This window comes from Hippocampus bargibanti, linkage group LG19 (assembly GCF_051943395.1).
Source record: "Hippocampus bargibanti isolate YZ-2025 linkage group LG19, ASM5194339v1, whole genome shotgun sequence".
NCBI lineage: Eukaryota > Metazoa > Chordata > Actinopteri > Syngnathiformes > Syngnathidae > Hippocampus > Hippocampus bargibanti.
The window spans coordinates 10,298,427-10,320,641 of NC_142752.1; the positions used below are offsets into that span (position 1 = coordinate 10,298,427).

Sequence of the window (22,215 nt, forward strand, 5' to 3'; positions counted from 1 at the left end):
TTCCGCTCCTCATCCGAAGAGCTTCGTCAGCAAACTAAACTTGTGTTTGTAAATCTGGCCCTATATATCCCTAATGGAGAGAGGTGGCCATGCCATACCTCTGCTCTGATCTGTCCCTGCTCGCGGAAGCAGTGGACTACTGATTACTTCTTTTGTTCCGATTACTGTCCTGACTGGCAAGTAAAAAGACAGCACACATTGCGATTACAGCGCCACAATTGAAGAGCCAAAGTCAGACTTTTTATGTTCAGTATTGCATGTTTATTCTATTTTTTTTTGCAAAACAATACTTGAATACAGTTAAGCCTGGACTCGGTCGGGCAAAGGAATCTTAGTCAGTCCTCTTTTTCTCTCCATGCAGCGTGCTGATGATCAGAACTCACCCAAACTTTTAACCGGACCCTCTAATGGAATGTACCATTACCATGTTCACTCCCACATTTAAAACTCAGTGCAACAGGGTACTTGACAAAAGAAAATGTGCGGTCACCACCAAATTTACAGCAAAAAAAAAAAAAAGCTCAAACTGCTTCTTTTTCAAAAGGAGGGTCTTGTAGATAAATGCTCTTCAAGAGCAACACTGTTCCACCAAACGACATGAATATTTGTTTTTAAAGTTACTGCAGTTTAAAGGATGAACAATAGAAACGTGAGACCGAATGAGAGAAATTTGTAGCGGGGTAGGGGGATGTTTAATCAACTTCTTCCATGCGTGAAGCATCATCCTCGCCGTCGCCTTCTAGTGGAGGAATTTCATCTGGGGCGGCTGCAGAAGGGGTCTCCTCAATAGGGACGTCGTCGTCGTCAATACCTGAGACAAAATGCATAAATAACCAATTACGATGCTATTTCACGCAACTGTGAGGGAGCCTTCATCAATCGCAAACTTGTTCCTTACCAAGTCCGAGTTTGATCATTCTGTAGATGCGGTTGGAGTGGGTCTGTGGGTCATCCAGAGAGAAACCAGAGGACAGCAGAGCAGTTTCAAAGAGCAGAATGACCAGGTCCTTGACGGCCTTGTCGTTCTTGTCGGCCTCGGCCTTCTGCCGCAGGGTCTCCACGATGGGATGGTCGGGGTTGACCTCCAGGTGCTTCTTAGCCATCATGTAGCCCATGGTGGAGTTGTCCCTGAGGGCCTGGGCCTTCATGATCCTCTCCATGTTGGCCGTCCAGCCGTACGTGCTGGTCACGATGCAGCAGGGCGATGACACCAGGCGGTTGGAAACGGTCACCTGAGTTGAGAGGATGATGGCACTTGAGGTTTTAAAAAGGCAAACCTGGATGGGTAAGTAGCATGCAACTCCAAATTTGGTATTCAAATCTTCACTAAATACAAAAAAGTGTCAACCCAGGCAATGTTAAATGACATTCACGAGTTAGGTTGTCAAAATGCATTTGACACTATTCAAAACTCCAAGGTGGACTCACCAGAGTACAAGTAATGTTCAACTAAGGCACCTGTTGTCACAACACAACTACGATTGGACAAAGTTCAAGTACTTTGACATTGACGTGAAGTTGTCCACCATTCCACCTTACCTTCTCCACTTTCTTGTCCAGGATCTCCTTCATGAGCTTGCAAAGGTTTTCAAACTTCGCCTTGTCTTCCTCCATCTTTTTCTTCTCATCTTCATCCTCTGGGAGCTCCAGACCCTCCTTAGTGACTGAGACCAGGCTCTTGCCGTCAAATTCCTTCAGCTGCTGCACGCAGTACTCATCGATGGGCTCCGTCATGTACAGGACCTCGAAGCCGCGCTTGCGAACGCGCTCTACAAAGGCGGAGTTTGCCACCTGGTCCTTGCTCTCACCTTGGGGAAAAGATTCCATTTCGGGGGTAAGTTAAAATAAAGAAAATCAGAGTGATACTTCAGAATAAGATCTTATCAAGCTGACCAGTGATGTAGTAGATGGACTTCTGGTTGTCCTTCATGCGGGTGAGGTACTCTGTCAGGGAGGTGGTCTCGTCCCCGGATTGGGAGCTGTGGTAGCGGAGCAACTCGGACAGCTTCTTGCGATTTTGAGAATCCTCGTGGATGCCCAGCTAGAGACAAAAAGGCAATTTTGGTCAAAAATGCCACACAATTTATAGAAATCAAATAAAACTTTGACAAGTTACCTTGATGTTCTTAGAGAAGCCTTCATAGAACTTCTTGTAGTTTTCCTTGTCCTCAGCCAGTTCCGCAAAGAGCTCCAGGCACTTCTTCACGATGTTCTTGCGGATGACCTTCAGGATCTTGCTTTGCTGCAGCATTTCCCTGGAGATGTTGAGGGGCAGGTCTTCGGAGTCCACCACGCCACGGACGAAGTCTGAGGGAGCACAAATCACGTCGTCAGAAGATTAGGACCGCCAAGCGGCCCCGGCGGACCTCCTGCGACGCTCGAACGAAGCAAAATCTCGTACTGAGGTACTCGGGGATGAGCTCTTCGCAGTTGTCCATGATGAAAACTCTCCTGACGTACAACTTGATGTTGTTCTTCTTTTTCTTATTCTCAAAGAGGTCGAAAGGCGCACGGCGAGGGATGAAGAGCAAGGCGCGGAACTCAAGCTGACCCTCCACAGAGAAGTGCTGCAAGGAAGTGACGAGGAAGACTTTAATCTCCAAACGAGGTAACCTGTGAAAGTTGCTTTGCCCAATTACCTTCACAGCCAGGTGATCCTCCCAGTCATTGGTCAGACTCTTGTAGAACTCTCCATACTCCTCATTCGTGATGTCATCTGGATTTCTGGTCCAGAGGGGCTTGGTCTTGTTCAGCTCCTCCTGGTCGATGTACTTCTCCTTGATCTTCTTTTTCTTCTTCTTATCTTTGTCTTTGGAGTCATCTTCATCGTCCTCGTTGACGTCTTCGATCTTGGGCATGTCCTCGCCTTCCTCTTTGTCTTCCTTGTCCTCTGCTTTCTCCTCCTCTCCCTCATCATCGCTGATTTCCTTGTCGCGCTCCTTCTCCACCTATTGCGCGACATTGACAAATCCCGGTTTAGAACGCACAACAAACTCCTCACCGAAATGTCTCACATAATAGCTTAAAGGACAACCGACGTCTCCGGACAAGTTGTGTCCATAATTTGTAAAATCACTTCAAATGACTTCTACTGAGCTTATTTTACAAAGATTCCACCGCATATAGCTATATTTTACATTTTAAAATTTGCACTGAATATTCCGGAAGTCTTGTTTTTGAGTTGGTGAACGCCCCTCACCGAGAAAGGACATATCTTACATCACCTCAATGCATTTTGCGGTACTTTGTTTGGACTGAAAACTTCGTGTTGATCCGTGTTGATGGCGAAATTAGAAGGAAAACACATAAATAACGCGATGTGTGTTGCACCAAGACTTCTAAAGTGTATTTGATGTTCGCTTACAAAACGTCCCAGGAGACAATTTACACGGAGCTTTGTCGCCCTCTTCCGCCTTTTTTGGGTACTGTCAATACTAAAGAGTGTCACTACATTTCTCTCCAGATGCATCAAAATGACCGGAATAAATTCTTTAATCGATTGCAAACATGTATGCTTTCCTCTTCAGAACTATTTGAATCATATTCATAACTGGATGTGTAACAAGAAGTAACAAGAAAGCCTTTCCGAATCTGAAGCCATTGTTTTGATTCTCCAGCAAGGGAAGAAGTCTTGGGGTGACACCACGAACAAGGGGGCGGGACCTCCTGAAACTGGCCACTTCCGGGTTCAATTTGAAGTAGTTTTTGGACACTAAGCCATTTTTATTGGTGTTTTGCATTTGACTAAAAATATCAGACTGCGTGTTTTGGGTATTTTAGATGTATAAAATCTTTTTCTGATGTCAGTTAGTAAGCAAAAAAGTGATGTCGGTTGTCCTTTAAGTTTAAGGCCGATTCTGTCGAATTCCCGAGAAGTATATCATTAAAGAAAAACAAGCTCCGGATTTACAAAAAATGGCAGCTTCCAAACAAACTGATTTCTCTCATTGCTTTATGAAACCTTTTGAAGCTTCCTGTTATGATAGATTTGTCCACAGAATTTCCAAACTTCTCATCAAAATGTCTCATATAAAAGCTTAAGTTTAAGACAGATTCTGTCGAATTCCTGAGAATAAGTTCATCGTTGAAGAAAAACAAGCTCCGGATTTACCAAAATGGCAGCTTCCAAACAAAATGGCCGACGACCTGTTCAATTTCAGTCATTGCTTCGTGAAACCTTTTGAAGCTTCCTGTTATGATAGATTCGTCCAGAGAATTTCCTCTTGACCGTCAAACTCCTCACCGAAATGTCTCACATGATAGCTTAAGTTTAAGACCGATTTTGTCGAATTCCTGAGAAGTTTATCTATTTGAGTTACTATTGGGTTGAGTGAACGCTGGCGCGTGTGGCTGCCGCTGCTCACCCACAGAAAAACTTATCCTGTGACTGTAAAGTGACCATGAGAGTTTTGAAAGGCGCTTATAAATGAAATGTATTATTATTATTATACGTAGAACATAAGCTGGCGATACTTACAAAGAGTGTGATGGGGTAGCCAATGAATTGCGAGTGCTTCTTCACAATTTCCTTGACTCTCTTCTCCTCAATATACTCAGTCTGGTCATCTTTCAAATGAAGGATGATCTTTGTTCCACGGCCAATTGGCTCTCCTGTGAAGAGTTGCGCAAGCTTGAATCCACTGTGTTCCAACAGGCGGTCAAAAGTAAACAGAAAATTCACTTTGGCCTTCTCGGGGCTTGGTTTACTCCTCCCATCCTCGACTAAGGCAAATAAGGCATTCGGCCATCATTTTCAGGTGTAAAAAAAGTGCATGAAGACCTACAAATCTGTGTCCACTGAAAAGCGAAACGATCCTACCTAGCGTAGCGCGCGGCGGCCATTTTGTCGCACTGTTCAAATGTGCCTTTTTTCCCCTCAATGGCTCAACTTTCTTTTGCCCCATTTAGCTTTTTTGTCTTTCCTCTTTTTAAAATTTATCTAGCTATCCAGCTATCCATCTAGCTGGCACACTACCAAGCTAGCCATTTGCTAGCTGGCGATCTAGCCATCTTTTTTTGTCTTTTGGATTGGATTTACATTTTACCACAGTGGATAAATTTACATTTCACAGCAGCAAAGTTATGAAAGGAAGGGGGAAGGAAAGAAAGAAGTAGAAAAACAAAATACAGGAGCTGCTGGAAACGCAGCCACTCACTTGGCGCCATCTTGAAGTCAAAAGAACAAAAAAACTAAATAACAAATATGACAACAGGCATTCTTAAGCACTTGCTGTAGCCTCTTTTTTTCTCTCGACTATTCTTTTCTTCACTTGTTTTTATTTATCTAGCCATCTATCTAGCTGGCTATCGACTTAGCTAGCTTTCCATCTATTTGAGTTACTTTCGGGTTGAGTGAACGTTGGTGCATGTGACCTTGAGAGTTTGGAAAGTCGCTCATAAATGAAATGTTTTCTTATTATTATTATTAAAAGTAACCCAAAACCAGGCGTCAGATAAGCAGAGTTTGGACAACCTACCACTGTCGACAGCGACTGTGAAGGAGCCACCAGCGGAGGACTCCCAGGCATATTGCTCATCGTCATTGTGTTTTGTGATGACGACCACCTTTTCAGCTACGAGGTAGGCGGAGTAGAAGCCAACACCAAACTGACCGATCATGGAGATGTCAGCTCCAGCCTGAAAGAAAAAGTCACCGTTCAAAAAATGTCAGGATCGATAGACTGCTACTGATACAGTACAACCATTACTCTTAATTTCAAGGTTTCTAGCACCTTGTTTCTTCTATAGAAATATCCTCTCGCTCACATCCAAAAGTTACTTACCTGAAGGGCCTCCATGAAGGCCTTTGTGCCAGACTTGGCGATGGTTCCCAGGTTGTTGATCAGGTCAGCCTTGGTCATGCCAATGCCGGTGTCGATGATGGTGAGGGTGCGGTCAACTTTGTTGGGAATTATATCAATTTTCAGATCCTTGCCGCTGTCCAGCTTGGTTGGATCAGTCAAGCTTTCATAGCGAATTTTGTCCAAAGCCTGATTGATTTAAAAAAAGCACCATGAACAAAACCAGAACTTGATCTAACTCAAACCTCCCAAGACCCTTGAGACTTACATCAGAGGCATTAGAGATCAACTCCCTGAGGAAGATCTCCTTGTTGGAGTAGAAGGTGTTGATGATCAGGGACATCAACTGAGCAATCTCTGCCTGGAAGGCAAAGGTCTCAATCTCTTGCATTTCTTCAGGCATCTGTACAGTGAAGACAGACAGTGTTAAACCGAATTCAGATTATTTTCAGCAATGCAGAGGACGTAGCAATTTTGACTAAACACTTTGTTTCAGAAAAGCTCACGTCCTTTTTTTTCTAGACCAACTTTGTGTGCCAGAGATGCGTTTAAAAGAAAAAACGAGTAAACCCTGCAAACCAAATTTTAGGACAGCCTCCCTCATGCTTCGCCAGATGGCGGAAGTCGCCCCCAACCAACATGGCGCCCAAACACAGACAATGGCTGCAGAAAAGCACGTGCTTACGGAGAATAACGACCAATAAAATATTTTTTTCATAATCTTACTATGTGCGCCCAAATTTTTCGTCACGCATTATACTTAAACGTAAAAATTCGCCCAGCAGCAACCAGAAGCAACACAAAGGATCACAATAGTGTGGCCGACACACGAGGAATGTTTTTAAACTTACTATAATAGCATCGAGATGTTGTTTTAATTCAATACAACATGACTTGCGAGCGAATACAGCATAACTTGAAACGGATAATTAAATAGTTTAATTTTTGACAAACCTCTTGACTGTATAGACTGTATATATAAAAACAACAATAAAAGTGTACTCGGGATTAAAAATTGAACACTTAATTCAATTTCGATAGTGTCTGTAATTAACAGAGCGAGCATTCGCTCCATATCGACGGTCACCACCACACCTGCCTTTATGTAACCAATACTCGACCCCAACGCCTTGATCTGCGGCGCTGCACCCTTAACACAGCCTGACAATGCGTCAAAAACGCCAAACAAACCATACTTGACAGCATGCTGCACGTGTGTGATATATTTTAAAACGGAAATAATAAGCAGGCACGTTTATTATTATTATTCGTGGTACCGTCCTGATTCGGGGGGGCTCGCATCACAATAGTACCTAGAAAAATCGCACAACTAAGTAATAATGATGCGTCACCAAAAATGACCGAGCGAGGGATGGGGTGTTCACTAACCGTGTCTGTTGCGTTGGAATTTCTTGAATAAAATGCAAAAAAATGTCCCCCTCTGCTCACTGACTGGAGGAAAAAGGAAAAAGGGACTCGCTTTCAATAGACCGGAATCTTTATACTCGCGAGTTTCGACTGGGTGCAAGTCATATCCATCCGCGGTGCACTGTGTACCAATGAATCCGCACTGGTTCCTTCCAGAGACTTCTAGCACTTCTTTAAATATGCATTCAAAATAATATAATATAAAAGAAAATGACATCGACATGATTGGTGACATGTGATGCGATAACTGCTATCAATGTATCCCTCTTTTTTCACTCACATTATAATAACTAAATGTATATTCAATACGCCGATATGTAACCTTGGAGTTATAACTGCAAATTACGTAGTCATATGCGTTGAATGGGTGCTGCCATCTTGTGGCATCATAGATGGTTCGCCTTCGAGGTCGATTTTATAGGGACGAGAAGTAGTCCTCAAATCTTGTCGACGTACGTGATCGAAACAAAAACATTTTAATTGTAAAAAGGCACGTGCTTAAAGTTAATGTGTTATAACGTTGTTCATATCACGATAACCCGAGAAAACACAAGGGTCTTTTTAATAGGACGCAGGGATACTGGAAATGAAGAGGGCGTGCTTTGCTTCTTCTGGCACTTTCTACAAGGAAAAAAAGGAAAAAAAGCGCACCAAGAGCGACGTCACAGACTTGTCAACTGCAGCCATCGCCGCACAGCTGCCATGAACAACACAAAAACTATGGCAACATTTTTGATATTTTTAACGACACTGTATGGCACCCGGGCACTATAAAATTGTATTTTGAGTCCAAAAAGTGATCAACTACACATACAAATAATGTCTGCTGCATTAACACTAAAATAAATGTTATGTCGTGTGACATTTGCAGATGTCCCACGAGTCCTGAACATTTTAAGACATGACTTGTTTGGTGTTTGTTTTTATTCAAATTGAGTTATTTTCCATATGTATCTGCACATGTGGTCAGTGTTGGTTACGTTCAACATGTACATGTACTCGTAATTTTGAATGTCCATGTTTTATTTCCCAGGGAACGATGCAATATATAAATGATGTGGATTTTTAAAAAGTCATCGGATGTACAGTACTCACGATTCAATTTAAACGTTTCTGCCCGGGTGTGTATCTTTGGTTCTGGCGGTGCACAATTCGCTTTTAGGTGGAGGCGAACACATTTTGTTTTGCAGCAGTCAAGGACGGACATGTGAGACAATCATATATGACGTAATTCTTTAATGATGTTTATGAAAATTACGTCTTGTCTTTGTTTGGATGGGGACATGTGATCTCAGTGGGCGGCTAAGAATTGTAAAGGGAAATCATACGGTCGTGTTTGTAGTTGACTTTCCAGGCGGCATCCATGTTGAATTTCTACACTGATTAATCAATGACGTCACAACCATCATCGAGTCAATACTTCCGGGGTAAGTGGCGCACATGGAGTTCATGCATAAACACTTAAGCTTTTTCTCATATAAATATACCGGACGTACGTTGTTGTTACAGGATTTTACAGGAAGGTGATTTTACAGGAATGTATAAAATCCCCAAGTATCACTTATTCTATTTATAAAAACATTCATTTGTATTCTCGCCCATGGTTAGGTTTGTTCGATTTAGGACATTCAATCTGTTTTCTGCCGAGTGTTGAACGAAACGAATCGTAACTCCGTCCGCCAGGCACATCCCGGAACTACAAGCTCTCCCTCCATTGCTTCTACCTCAACGCTTGCGTCTGTGTAGTAGCGGGCCGGCACCTAGCTGTTGTGCTAACCTAAAACCAGCAGTTTTTAAAAGACGTTTGCACTTAAAAGGACTGTTTTGGCCGCTCTAGTACATTCAGACAAGGAATATTTCGGGGTAGGTATATGTATGTTGTCTTTGAATGCACTATTTTCTTCCCTATAGTATTGGCGTTAACTAGCAGACGGTAGCTTAGCATAGTTTAGCCATGACGGGCAACAATGTGGTTAATGGTATTTTATTTTCGCCGTTTTCGTCGTTATGACTACTAAAGCAAATAATAAGACACCGGAAAGCGACTCGGCAACTGTTTACACCAAAACACCAGGTTTTGTCCCCGAGTGACTGGTCTATTACCTTAGCACGATTGGCAACCGCTAGCAGGTTGTGGTGCTTCTAATTCAACGATGATAACAAACGCTAAAGTATAAACTTTGACACTCTGATACTAATACTGTCTGTGTTAAATGTTCAATGTAAAATATATAATGCCTGATTGTCACTATTCCACATTAGGTCCATTCAATTTAGACCCACGATGTCATTTCCTCCACATTTAAACCGGCCGCTGCTACCACCTCCTGGGATACCCCCTCAGTATGCTGGTTTCCCTGCAGGTAAGACCCCAAATAATTTAATGCTCTAAATCATACAGTATTTAAGTGTGGTAAAGCAATTTATAAAATGTAATAAACTCCACGTGTGTTATTATCGTTCTGGCTTCTGTTGTCTACTCAAGGTGACCAACATGGCCCATTTGTAGATGCCTCTTTGACTTTTATGTGAATATTAAATACAGACGAGTAATGCACAGCTTTCCCATTTGCAGGACCTCCGATGATCCCAGTACACATGGGCATCATGGCCCCTAATCCTGTAATAGTGTCGTCTCTACCTGTAGTCAGCAAACCTCCGGTCCATAGGAAGGATGCGCTCCTCCGAGTCAAAGACGATGAGGCTGGCCCTACCACCACTGTGTTTGTGGGCAACATATCTGAAAAGGCCTCAGATATGCTCATCCGGCAGCTGCTCGCGGTAAGGGCACAAGTTATATGATGGTCTGGTATACAAGTACTAATTAATAAGAACGGTGCCTTTTCACCGGTTTATCTGATATTTGATTTATCGATTTATCTCATATTTGATGGTCTGATTTATTGTTCTTTGGAAAACTGTCAATTATTTGAAAGTCATTTGTTCTGGTGGTCTATTTGTGCTCTTTATACAGAAGTGTGGAATTGTTCTGAGCTGGAAAAGAGTTCAAGGAGCCTCTGGCAAGCTTCAAGGTAAGTCATGAGGAATGACAGAAGCTTCCCTTAATTTAACTGCAATGTTGATCGAACTCTCTTCTGATTGGATTTTATTTCAACATTCTATTCCAGGTTCAAACTTTCACTGTCACAAGAAATATTTTGATATAACTCACATTCAGGGACATTTTTAATCTGTCACTGAATGTTTGTAGAGTTTAGTCTTGAAAAATATAAAAATGTCATTCAAACGGGACTTTGTAAATATTCTTATGTTTGTCTGTTGCCAGCGTTCGGTTTTTGTGAGTACAAAGAACCGGATTCCACTCTACGAGCTCTGCGGCTGCTTCATGACATGCACATTGGGGACAAAAGCCTTCTTGTGAGAGTGGATCCTAAAACAGAAGCACAACTGGATGAATGGAAGGCCAAGAAGAAGAGTGCTAACGGTGTAGGACATTTTTTTCTTTGTGATATTAGTCAACATTATGCTTCAGTTTTATTTTTTGACATTCATTTCTGTATTACCAGAAAGTAGACTCAGAGAATGGAAACGATCAAGAGGAGGTTCTGGATGAAGAGACCAAAAAGAAGGATCAAGTCGTCAAAGGTGCGATTGATGCATTAATGCGGGAATATGCTGACGAGCTCAGCGCGCCTTCTCAGGATGAAGATTCCCTGCGGCGAAAAAGAAAAAAGGACAAAAAAGATGAGGTGCGACAAGTCAGTTACAAAGAGTGGTGGCGTAAACAAGTGGCAAGGACTGACATTGTATTTCAATCCCAAAGGATGACTTGAACACAATCGATATGGAGGATGACAAGAGAGACCTGATTACCAGAGAGATTAGTAAATTTCGAGACACTCACAAGGTAAAACCCCCCTTTTTAATCCTCTAGTTGACATTACAGGTTTTTGGACAGCAGCAGATAACGTAGTTCACGCCTGTAGCTTGCAACACTCAGCAACAGTTGACACATTGTACCAACATTAGGACCACACCATGAATTGGGTAGCATCAAAGTACACTTTGCAATTAATTTATGCAATATTTGATCTTGTGTATTGAATCTATTTAGGTGTGACAAATATTGTTGCATTTATCTCACACGCACACACACAATGCATGGAGACAATGAAAAGTTACTTAAAAGCTAATCTATTGATTAAACCCCACCATTATGATAGTGATCATATGGTGACTAAAGCAAGATGAATCTCAGAGCTTTGGAAAAAGTTGCGAGGATAGGATGTAAGTATGAGACTTCCTTTACTTTCTACATCAACTGGGTACCCCCCTCTTGAGGACTCGCAAAGGGGCAACTGCACTGCACTTTGGTCTCTTTGACCCTCGCCAACTGCGACCAATCCGCGCCCGTTAGCGGCGCGCCCGATAGCCGAAGAGTGCGTGAACTTTTGCGAGTCTTCTGTAAGCTGTTCTAAATAATGATGGTAAATCGTTGTCAATAACTGCTGCCGTAACCGTGGCCGAAGTATGATGCATCAGTACGGGGTCATGAGGGAGGGGGGTGCCCTCTTCACAGCAGCACGGTGGACTGAAGACTTTAAAGGTACGTTCTTTTGAATGTGGTTATGTGTGGAGGTGTTCGTTTTCGTCTCGTTGTCTTTCACTGCCTGGCTCGCTCTGCCTTAGTCTTCATATATGAAATTAAGCGTGACACATCTCAAACAGTCTACTTTTATCCAGTATGAACAGCCCACAAAATCTCTGTCAGGGAGGGCATTTGTTCTTAATTCTGATTTTAGCATCCCACTAAACCAAACACCCCAAGGTTGAACAGAAACTGTCAAAATAATAATAATAATAATAATAAATTTCATTTATCAGCACCTTTCAAAACTCAAGGTCACTTTACAGTCACAGGATCAGTTTTTCTGTGGGTGAGCAGCGGCAGTCACACGCGCCAGCGTTCACTCAACCGAGAATAACTCAAAAAATCAAGTTAGCTAGTTAGCTAATAGATAACCAATAGCTAGCCAGCCAGACAGCTAATAGATAGCAAGTAGGTAGTCAGCAACGATGACCCCGTTCAACCGTGAAAATCAAATACATGAAGTGAGCTAGCCCGCTAATAGACAATAATAATAATCCATTTCATTTCTAAGCGCCTTTCGAAACTCTGAAGGTCATTTTACAGTCACAGGATTAAGTTTTTCTGTGGGTGAGCAGCGGCAGCCACACGCGCCAGCGTTCACTCAACCCGGAATAACTCAATAGATGACTAATAGATAGCTAGCTAGCTAGATAGCAAATAGATAGCGAGCCAGGTAGCCAGCAACAATGACCCCGTTCAACCGGGAATAACTCAAATAGATCAGGTTAGCTAGCTAGCTAATAAATGACTAATAGTTAGCAAGCTTGTTAGACAGCTAATATATAGCAACTAGATAGATAGCTAGCCAGGTAGCCAACAATAGATAGCTAATAGATCGCAAATAGATAGCTAGCGAGGTAGCCAGCAACAGTCCTGCGTCACCTCGTCAAATAGCGACCGGCGCGTTTTCATTGATGTAACTGAAAAACGTAGTGGACAGAGGTAAGGTTAACAGTTAAATTTTACATTATTTACAGACGCTCCCCAACTTCATTCACATTCGCGTTACGAAAAACGGCACATATGAACATTTTTGCAAGTATGTTTGGACAGAGATGCTGTAAGTTAGATTTTGTATTGCTCGCCTTTTTCCAGCCGAGCTCGCTTACAATTGGCTGCATAGAGTATGTGGGCGGGGAGATAATCATTTTTCCTAGTTGACGCTCCAGAAGGGTGCGCTGCATAACAAAAAGTAATTGCTGCTGGCACATAATTCAGTCAATCCGTGCCAGCAGCTTCAGTAATGGTCAAGGATATATGTCGTCGTACTACAGTAGGTGTGAATTTATATTCGGACTGTTAGAGCATCTGTGTTTTATACTTCCCCGTTCAGTGTTTGACTTAAACATACGTTCCTTACAAAATATAACACTGAAGTAACTTACCACCAAATTCACCTTACAAACGACCGTTCGGTACGCATCTCGTTTCTAAGGTGGGGAGCGTCTGTACCGGGCATTTAATTTCTAAGGTCTTAAATTCCAGAAGAGGCAAAGTACCGGTAATTCTTTGAAGTCCCAAATGAATAAATCACAATAGGCAGGTTCACAATCGTGTTGCGGGAAATTATTGTTGACTGTGACACATTTGCTACAACTAACATTAAATTCCCATGCGCGACACATCCATTGACTACATTTGAAGTATGGCGCCCATTGGTCACTATTTGATTGCCAACATGAACTACTTCTCCCCCCCCCCAAATTGGATCATTGTTCCTGTGTGTTATAAAGGTAAGTGCAATACAGTCCCAGTCAACCGATGCGACATCACTGAAAGAATAGCATCTATCCATCAATTTTGTACACTTACAGCAGTTATTATTTATGTCTAGCAACGCATTAGACCCAAGGCTTCTCCTTCCTAGCTTGTCAGCATGATTGTGTGTCAGCTTGCCCACTCATCCTGGATGGTTCCTTCCAATTTTCATCAAAGATTTTTCCATTAAAAAAGCCTTGTGTGTAATGCTCTCAAAGGCAGAGTTGATGTGTTCGTGTGCGTGTGGGTGTGCCTCTTGGGTCACCAGGATCCGCCCGTTGGCATCTGAAGGGGGTAAGACAAGCTTCTACAATACTTCTAATTTACCTGTGCAAAAAAAATGTTCCTGATGTTCTTGTCAGAATGTCGATGTACTCACAATTAAAAAAAAATTTTTTTTGGATGATGCTCAAACAAACCTCAAACCCATAACGTGTTTCCTTTTGTATATCGTGTGACCTGCTTTCCTCCCAGGCCTAACTTAAAAGGCTTATAGGGGCAGCGAAGGGCTGAGTCCGTAGTTCATCACCTGTAAGTCCCAAACAACAAGTTCAAGCAAAGATTGACAAATTGCATTGTCTCTTTCGGCACCTTTTAATTTTATTTATTTATTTATTTTTATTTGTCATTTCTCGTATGGTTTTCAAGTTACATCTACACTAAACTTTACTCTCTGTAGCCCAAGTAAGCTTGAGGACTTGTAGCCGTTGCATGGACGAGTGAGAGCCGATGAAAAGCTCCTCGTCTTGCCTCTGAAGGAAGTTGAACGCGAAAATTGGCCTCGCTTCGTACCTTGCGCTGAACCTCTTTGTGCTTTCCTCCGACAGAAACGGGAGGAGGAGAAAGACAAGCGGGAGAAGGAGCGTCAGGAGTTTGAGCGGGAGAAGCGCGAGCGGGAAAAGGAACGCGAGCGCGAAAGAGAGCGACGGGATCGCGAGAAGGAGAAGGAGCGCGAAAGGGAACGGGAGAGGGACAGGGAACGAGAGCGCGAGCGAGACCGAGACAAAGACCGCGAGCGCAGGACCAGAGAGCGAGAATGGGAGAGGGACAGAAGCCGAGACAAGAGCGCTGCCCGCAGCCGTTCCAGGTAACGCCAAAAAACAAAAAAAACAAAACACTTTCACACAGTTCATGATAGAAATTATCTGTTAGACCATTTTCTACCACCCAACTGATGTAGTTTTCACTGCAAACAATTGCTACACATCCTTTTTTTTTGCCAAAGGGAGAAGAGCCGGGATCGAGAGCGAGAAAAGAGAAGGGACCAAGACGATGATGAGGAGGTGCATGAACGCAGAAGGCTGGAGAGGAAGCTTCGAGATAAAGAAGCAGCGTATCAGGAGGTAGGAGTCGACACAATGGGAGCGCTTTTTTGTTTGACTTTGGTGTCAGTGTGGCTCATCTCACTTTATTTTCACAACAGCGCTTAAAAAACTGGGAGCTCAGGGAGAGGAAGAAAGCGCGGGATTATGCCAAAGATGCCGAGAGGGAAGAAGAGCGCCGACGGGAGATGGTGAGAGACATTTTGTTACTCGATTGTGTCTAATTCAAGTGAAAATCTTCATTTATTGCTTTCTTCTTCCCTTCTTTCGAAACTCCTTTAGTGGTTATACCCCACTGGGATATAGACGTTGCCGTACTTACGAACATTCAAGTTAAGAACAACAGTATATGTGAAAATTTTTGAACATATGTAGTATTCTCTCCAGTTGTACATGTACATATAATTATAGAGCATATATTTTATTTCATTTTTATTTTTCAGTAATAAACAAAAACCGTTACTGATACAAGCCTTAAACATACTTATATAAAACTTAAACAGACTTAAAGGACAACCGACGTCACTTTTTTGTTTCTTAACTGACATCAGAAAAATGTTTTATAGCATCTAAAATACCCAAAACACGCAGGTTGATATTTTTATTCAAATGCAAAACACCAATAAAAATGACTTAAAGTGTCCAAAATCTGCAAAAAAAATTGAGCTGCGAATTGGGCATTTTCAGAAAGTCCCGCCCCCAGTTCGTGAAGTTACGCCAAGACGTCTTGCATTGCTGGAGAATAAAAACAATGGCTTCAGATTCGGAGAATATGCTTTCTTGTTACACATCCAGTTATGAATATGATTCAAATAGTTCTGAAGAGGAAAGCATACATGTTTGCAATCGATTAAAGAATTTATTCCGTGCCATTTTGAGGCAACATTGGGGGGAAATGTATCACACAAAAAGAGGCAGAAAATGGCGTCCAAGCTCCTGTGAGGACTTAATCAGCCCGTTTCCACAGGCTGATAAATTCCTTCCATGGAGGTTGGTCGCCCTCTTCTGGCGGCTTTTTGGTGCAACACGAGGTTTTCAGACCAAACAAGTACAGCAAAATACATTGCCGTGATGGAAGGACTGCTACAATGTGTCTTTTTTCGGTCAGGGGCGTTCCTTTAGTGACATCACGTAGGGGATCGTCACCAACTCAAAAACAAGACTTCCAATATTCAGCGCGAGTCTTAAAACATAAAATATAGCTACATGCGGTGGACTCTTATTAAAATACACTCAGTAGAAGTCATTTGAAGCCATTTTACAAATTATTTACACAACTTGTCCGGAGACGTCGGTTGTCCTTAAAGTAATCTTTAAACATACATTCCATACAAAATATAGCACTGAAGCAATTTATAAACAAATTCACCTTACGAACGACCGTTTGGAACTTACGAACAAAGTTGGTGAACATTGGTACTGGTTATTCATGTGTCCAAATGTAGTTGTGTGTGATGAAAGTTCAAAGTTTGGGACATTTTTGGTGTCCTTAACACATTCACTACCAGACGATGTGCAAAAGTGTGTCCACTCCAGTTCCAGGGTTTTTGTCATTGTCACTCAAATTCCAGGACCCACAGAATATTGAGTTTTAGGACTACATAAACATTCAATTCAGCATAAGAAACATGAGACGCTCTTCTTTCATCAGAAAAAAAGAGTTAATTCCTAAATTATGAGTCTGGAGTTATATGAGCTTAAAATGAGGGTGGCTGTCCAAAATACAATGCAATGCATACATATTGGTTAATATAGCACTTGAACAACAGCTGAAGCGGGATCAAAGCGCTAACATAGAAAAAAAAGGAAATGCTGCCCTTTGTGGATAAGAAAAAAACATTGTCAAAGGCCATGGCCTGCATTTGATCGGTACCCAAGCATGAAAAAACAAAACCCGAACAAATTCAGAAATGGCACTCTACGTCATATTTTCAACTCCCGAATAAATTCGTGATTAACAGTGAATGAATTTAAAAAAAGACCCTTTCTAGTCACAGGTAACAACGATAACGCAGCTAGGTTGTCGCTCTCGGCTTCAAAGCGCTAATGTACGAATTCTTTCAACTTGTCAAAGAGATGAGACTGATTTGAGATGTTTCGTCATTGCTCTGGTGGCATTTCAAAGTCCTTGTTTCACAAAAAAATGGGCAAGACAAATGCCGACAGAGGTTTCCTCCAAGAACGTGGTAATGGGAACCAACTTTCTAATGAAATCATTGACATATAGAAATAAACATCTGCTCACATTCACACTTGATCATCTCTACAACGGGCGAAACGCACGTTGAAGTGTTTTGTGTTTGATTTTCTTCCACAAAAACCTTAGTTGGACATTCTTCTACTTTTCACATTGTTTTCTTTGCTAGATCCTCCCATAAAAAGCACACTGTGGCAATTATTGGCAGAACTATGGTTTCGTGTCTCAATTCAAGTCCATCCCACCACCCCAGCATTAGGTTTTGCTGTAAGGTGTTCCCATTTTATGTCTGTGTCAGGGAAAGGAAGGAAAACGGCTAAAAGGCTTCCTGGAAGACTACGACGATGACAGAGATGACCCTAAATACTACAGGTAGGAGGCACAAAAAAGCCAACGTCGGTCGTCACATCATCCGTAGATCCAATCTGGTTTGTGACACAATTTTTAACTCCCTTCCCCCATGTCATGTTTAGGACACAATTTATGTACATTAAAGATACGGTGATACCTCAGTTTACGAACTTAATTGGCTCCCAGAAAGTGTGTGTAAGGCGAAAAGTGTGTCTTTCAAACATTAATTTCCCATCGGAAACCATTAAAAATGAGAATAATCCGTTTCCAGGTCCCCATAAAACATAGTTTTCTACTAAATCAGCCTTAAAACTACGCAAAATATACCGTATTTTATGAATAATAAATGCACTATTATATTGTAATTAAAGAAATAAACTATTGTATAATAAAGTAGTTTTATTTACCTTTGTGATGGTCGTTGATGTAGTTGCCTCTTGATGATATCTGAGTGAAGTTGCCATGCTTTCTCTGCAATAATAGCCTCACACACTGTCTTAGCAAAAAAAAAAAACATGCGGATCAAATCTCTAAAGATGGAGGACACTGATTTGTTGTGGCGACCCCTTGAAGGGAAAAGCCGAAAGGAAAAGAAGAAGAAGAAGACTGTCCGCTGCTCGCTGCTGTTTTTCAACCCCTTCTATTGCCTGAGACCGTTGCTTAGACAACACAGAAACACCCTTAGCCACACGTAGCAATGGTCGACTTAGCATACTGGTACTGGCACGCTAACTCACAAACGCACACCTCGTTCGTGTTTGTCGATGATCTCCTTCTCGTGCTCGATTTTAATTTTCTTTTGTGTCCTCTTCGGCTTAATATTAGCCTGTGGTGGGGTCTTTTTCGGTCCCAAAAAAGCAAAAGTACTCAACTCGAAAACAAACCACGTACAGTATGCACTCAGAAAAAGCGTATGTGGAAAAAGTAGTCCAGCAGCCACGGTGGCGCTGTTCGGCCCTGTGGTTTGGTGTTCTTCCGCTCAAAACTAGTTCGTAGTAGATCTTGCGAATTTAATGTTCGTAAGGCGAAACGTTTGTTAGCTAAAGCGTTCATAAGCTGAGGTATCACTGTATGTGTATTGTGACTGTAAACCTAATCATTTGAAATGTGCATGAAATTTGACTGTCTAAATTATTGGATGACAATATTGAATTTGTATTGGGCTCTGTGAGTAAGTCAGCCATTTTTGGTAATAGAAGGTTCAAGTCTAATAGCCAATTGACTGTACCACCTTTTTTTAATCTTAACACGCCAATGAGGGTATTCTATCGCAACAAAGATGAATTAGTTCAGTCTTGTTTGCTCCTGTCATAAAGACAACATGAACATTGATTACGGTCTGGAGGCAGACAAGCAAGGTTGGGTGGGTGGGGGATGCTGCAGCCATTGTTCTGAAGCATGCCATTGCTCGTTGCGGCCACAAGGGGCAGTGCACTGCAGAAACGCCTTCGAGACAGGGAGAAGGAGGCGGAGGCGGATGAGCGTGACAGGAAGAGAGAGAGGGAGGAGCTGGAGAAAATCAGACAGAGGCTGCTAGACGAGGGACATCCAGATCCAGACGCCGAGCTTCGAAGGGTAAAGGACCATCTTTTGACGGGATCATTGGTGTGCGTGCGTGTGGATGAGAGTGAATCTGGATGCGAGCGTGCGTGAGCGCTGTCTCCGTGAAGGTCACTTCATCATTCCCTGCACGTTGATTCATGTCCCTGTTTTTCACCTCCGTCGCATCCTATTGGTCAAGATGGAGGAGGAAGAGGAGGAGCGACTGAGACGGCCTCCCTTCGTCCAAGACCCAGAGCTTGAGGAGCCACGGGAGCAGCGCCACAGGGCTTCACGCGTCCATCGAGGGGACCGCCGCGAACACCGAGGGGACCACCGGGAGAACCACAGCAGCCACCAAGACAGACCGGAGCATCGTCCGTACGCCGCCCACTCGGAGGACGAGGAGGTGGAGGAGGTCGAAGACAACTATTATTACGAAGAGGACAACCCTGAAGTAAAACCCTGCCTCAAGCCCACCATGAGGCCCATCACCGCGGCGCCGTCTGTGTCGTCGGCTAGCGGTAACGGCTCGCCCGACACGCCCGGCAACGAGTCGCCGTGCGGCATCATCATCCCACATGAGAACTCGCCCCCCAATAAGCTACCTGATGATGAGAACAGACCCAAAATCGGCCTCAGTCTCAAACTTGGTGAGTACATTTTACCACATTGTGCCTCCATCTTATTCCAAAGTTTCAGTAAGACAACTTTAACCAAATGAGTGTTTCACAAATGAAACGCTCTTAACGCAGGTGCGAGCGGCAGTCCCAGTCAGCCCAACGCAGGCAAGAGGAAGAAACTGCCCGTCGACAGCGTCTTTGGCAAATTCGAAGACGAGGAAGCAGAAGAGCAGCCGCGCAAGAGGAAGCTTGTGCCGCTGGACTATGATGACGAAAAGAGCCTGGGGGCCGATGGCGCCAAGGGGCCAAACTCGGAGGAGAAGCGCAAACACATCAAGAGCCTCATTGAAAAGATTCCCACGGCCAAACCCGATCTGTTCTCGTACCCTCTGGATTGGTCCATGGTGGACACGGTAAGCAGTACTTGATTAGTATTTGTACAGACGCTCCCCACCTCACGAATGAGATATGTTCTTAGCGATCGTTTGTAAGGTGAATTTGGTCGTAAGTTGCTTCTGTGCTATATTTTGTATGTGTTTGAGTCAAACACTGAATGAGGAAGTAAAAGACGCAGACGCTCTAACAGTCGTCAAATTCACACCTAATGCAGTACGACGACATATCCTTGGGTCTTCAGTAAGCCATTACTGAAGCTGCTAGCACGTAATTACAGTGATACCTCCGTTTACAAACCCCTTGGCTTACGAACTTTTCAGTTTACGAACGTTAAATGTATGAAAATTTAACCTTGGCATACAAACTATTTTTCGAGATGCACACCGAGCGCCACAATGAGTGATGTGTCGTTCGCGAACGAGCCCGTTCTCCTAACAAGAAAACGGCAGACGACTTGTTTTTGTCCTCTATTCTGAGTCTCCGGTTAAAGCCACGTGATTGGTCAAGAACGCAGCAGTGAGGGGGGTTTAAACATTAAAGAGACAGGGAGACGACAGAGAGTGAGAAAATTGATAGAAAACAGTGAAATTTGGACTCGTTTCAACTTTGATAGTTCGAAGGCAGAGTGTAGACTGCAATGTTAAAATATCCCATCAATCAGGCTCCACAAATAACCCGCACAAGCCAACTGTACACTTGACGCAAAAAGCTATTAACCCAGCTAAACAGAACACAATTGATGAGGAACTCTGTAAAATTATCGCATAGAAACCACTTACAAAGGATCATTCCTCAAGATGGGGAAAGAAGAAGGCTACGTTCCTCATCAAGTGTTTAATGCTGATGAAACTGGCCACTCCATTCCATCAAGCCATCAACGACCATCACAAAGGTCAATAAACGACTTTATTATACCGTAGTTTATTTAATTACAATACCATAGCACATTTATTATACATAAAATAAGGTAGTTTTTGTGTAGTTTTAAGGCTTAAATTATGTTTTATGGGGACCTGGGAACTGATTATTCCCATTTTAATCGTTTCCTATGGGAAATTATTTTTTGGGATACACACTTTTCACCTTATGCACTCTGTCTGGGAACTAATTAAGTTCGTAATCGAAGGTATCACTGTACTGAATTATGTGCCAGCAGCTATTACGTTTTGTTATGCATTGCGTCCTCCTGGAGCCTCAACTGGGAAGAGGGATTTCCTCCCCACCCACATACTCTACGCAGCCAATCGCAAGCGAGTTTGGCCGGAAAAAGGGCCGCAATATAAAATCTAATTTGCTCTGTGAATGTACCGTTGTTCGTAACTCGAATGTTCGTAAGTTGGCGAGCGTCTGTACTTGATAAGTATTTGTACTCCCACGTGACACTTCTGGATTTCTCTGCAGGCATTAATGGAACGACACGTGCGGCCATGGATCAATAAAAAGATCATAGAGTACATCGGGGAGGAAGAGCCCACATTAGTGGACTTTGTCTGCTCCAAGGTATCAAATCTCTCTCGTGCTTGGTCGCTTACCTCCGCACCTGTGGCACAGGCTGCACTCACGCTTGTCTCCGCAGGTGATGGCTCACGGCACCCCGCAGGGTATCTTGGATGACGTCGCTATGGTGAGTCATTGATTCGAGCGGCCATTTCGTCAGATTTTATCCACCAACAAATTGCTTAATATGAATTATTTTTGTAGGTTCTTGATGAAGAGGCAGAAGTATTCATTGTAAAGATGTGGAGGTTGCTCATCTATGAAACGGAAGCCAAGAAAATCGGTCTGGTAAAATAAAACAAAAGCCTTTCTTCGTTCTTATGTATAATAGATGAAGGAGAAGCTCGGTGATGGCCCTAGCAACTTGTGTTTAGCTGCTGCCTTCACCATTTTCGTTGTATATAATTTCACTCTTAAATAATTTCCTAAAAAGGACCATTTTGTTTGTTTTTAATCAAAGTACTTGAACTCGTAGTTGGTGTGGAGCGAATTGAGAAAGGTTGCCTTCTTCAAGGTGTCGTTTGAATGCGGGTTGCTTCATTTGTGTGCACACCTGCAAAGACGTGTCATATTTGATCATTTCAGCCAAAATAATTTGTTAAAACTTCCCCAGGAAATTTTTACAGTTAAATACTCTCCATTGTTTCTTTTTTGTATTGGTGGCCATTTCAATAAAAAAAGTTGTTTTATA

General features: G+C 42.8%; 2 protein-coding genes across 2 annotated transcripts; one reads left to right on the forward strand and one right to left on the reverse strand.

Annotated features, from left to right (window-relative positions):
* Window positions 1-238: 238 nt before the first annotated feature.
* Window positions 239-7,348, reverse strand: hsp90ab1 (heat shock protein 90, alpha (cytosolic), class B member 1). The gene is made up of 12 exons (XM_089022580.1): window positions 7,191-7,348; window positions 6,070-6,204; window positions 5,784-5,990; window positions 5,478-5,637; window positions 4,478-4,611; window positions 2,640-2,948; window positions 2,402-2,567; window positions 2,117-2,307; window positions 1,894-2,041; window positions 1,540-1,808; window positions 899-1,232; window positions 239-811 (listed from the first exon to the last, which is right to left on the reverse strand). Exons 2-12 carry the CDS (start codon window positions 6,202-6,204, stop codon window positions 693-695), a joined length of 2,172 nt encoding a protein of 723 aa, XP_088878706.1. The 5' UTR covers window positions 7,191-7,348; the 3' UTR covers window positions 239-692.
* A 1,390-nt stretch (window positions 7,349-8,738) lies between these two features.
* Window positions 8,739-22,215, forward strand: rbm25b (RNA binding motif protein 25b). The gene is made up of 17 exons (XM_089022799.1): window positions 8,739-9,092; window positions 9,492-9,592; window positions 9,805-10,010; window positions 10,204-10,261; window positions 10,516-10,676; window positions 10,757-10,939; window positions 11,014-11,097; window positions 14,427-14,686; window positions 14,825-14,942; window positions 15,023-15,112; window positions 17,417-17,490; window positions 18,894-19,044; window positions 19,211-19,661; window positions 19,764-20,044; window positions 21,429-21,527; window positions 21,604-21,651; window positions 21,729-22,215. Exons 2-17 carry the CDS (start codon window positions 9,514-9,516, stop codon window positions 21,819-21,821), a joined length of 2,436 nt encoding a protein of 811 aa, XP_088878925.1. The 5' UTR covers window positions 8,739-9,092; window positions 9,492-9,513; the 3' UTR covers window positions 21,822-22,215.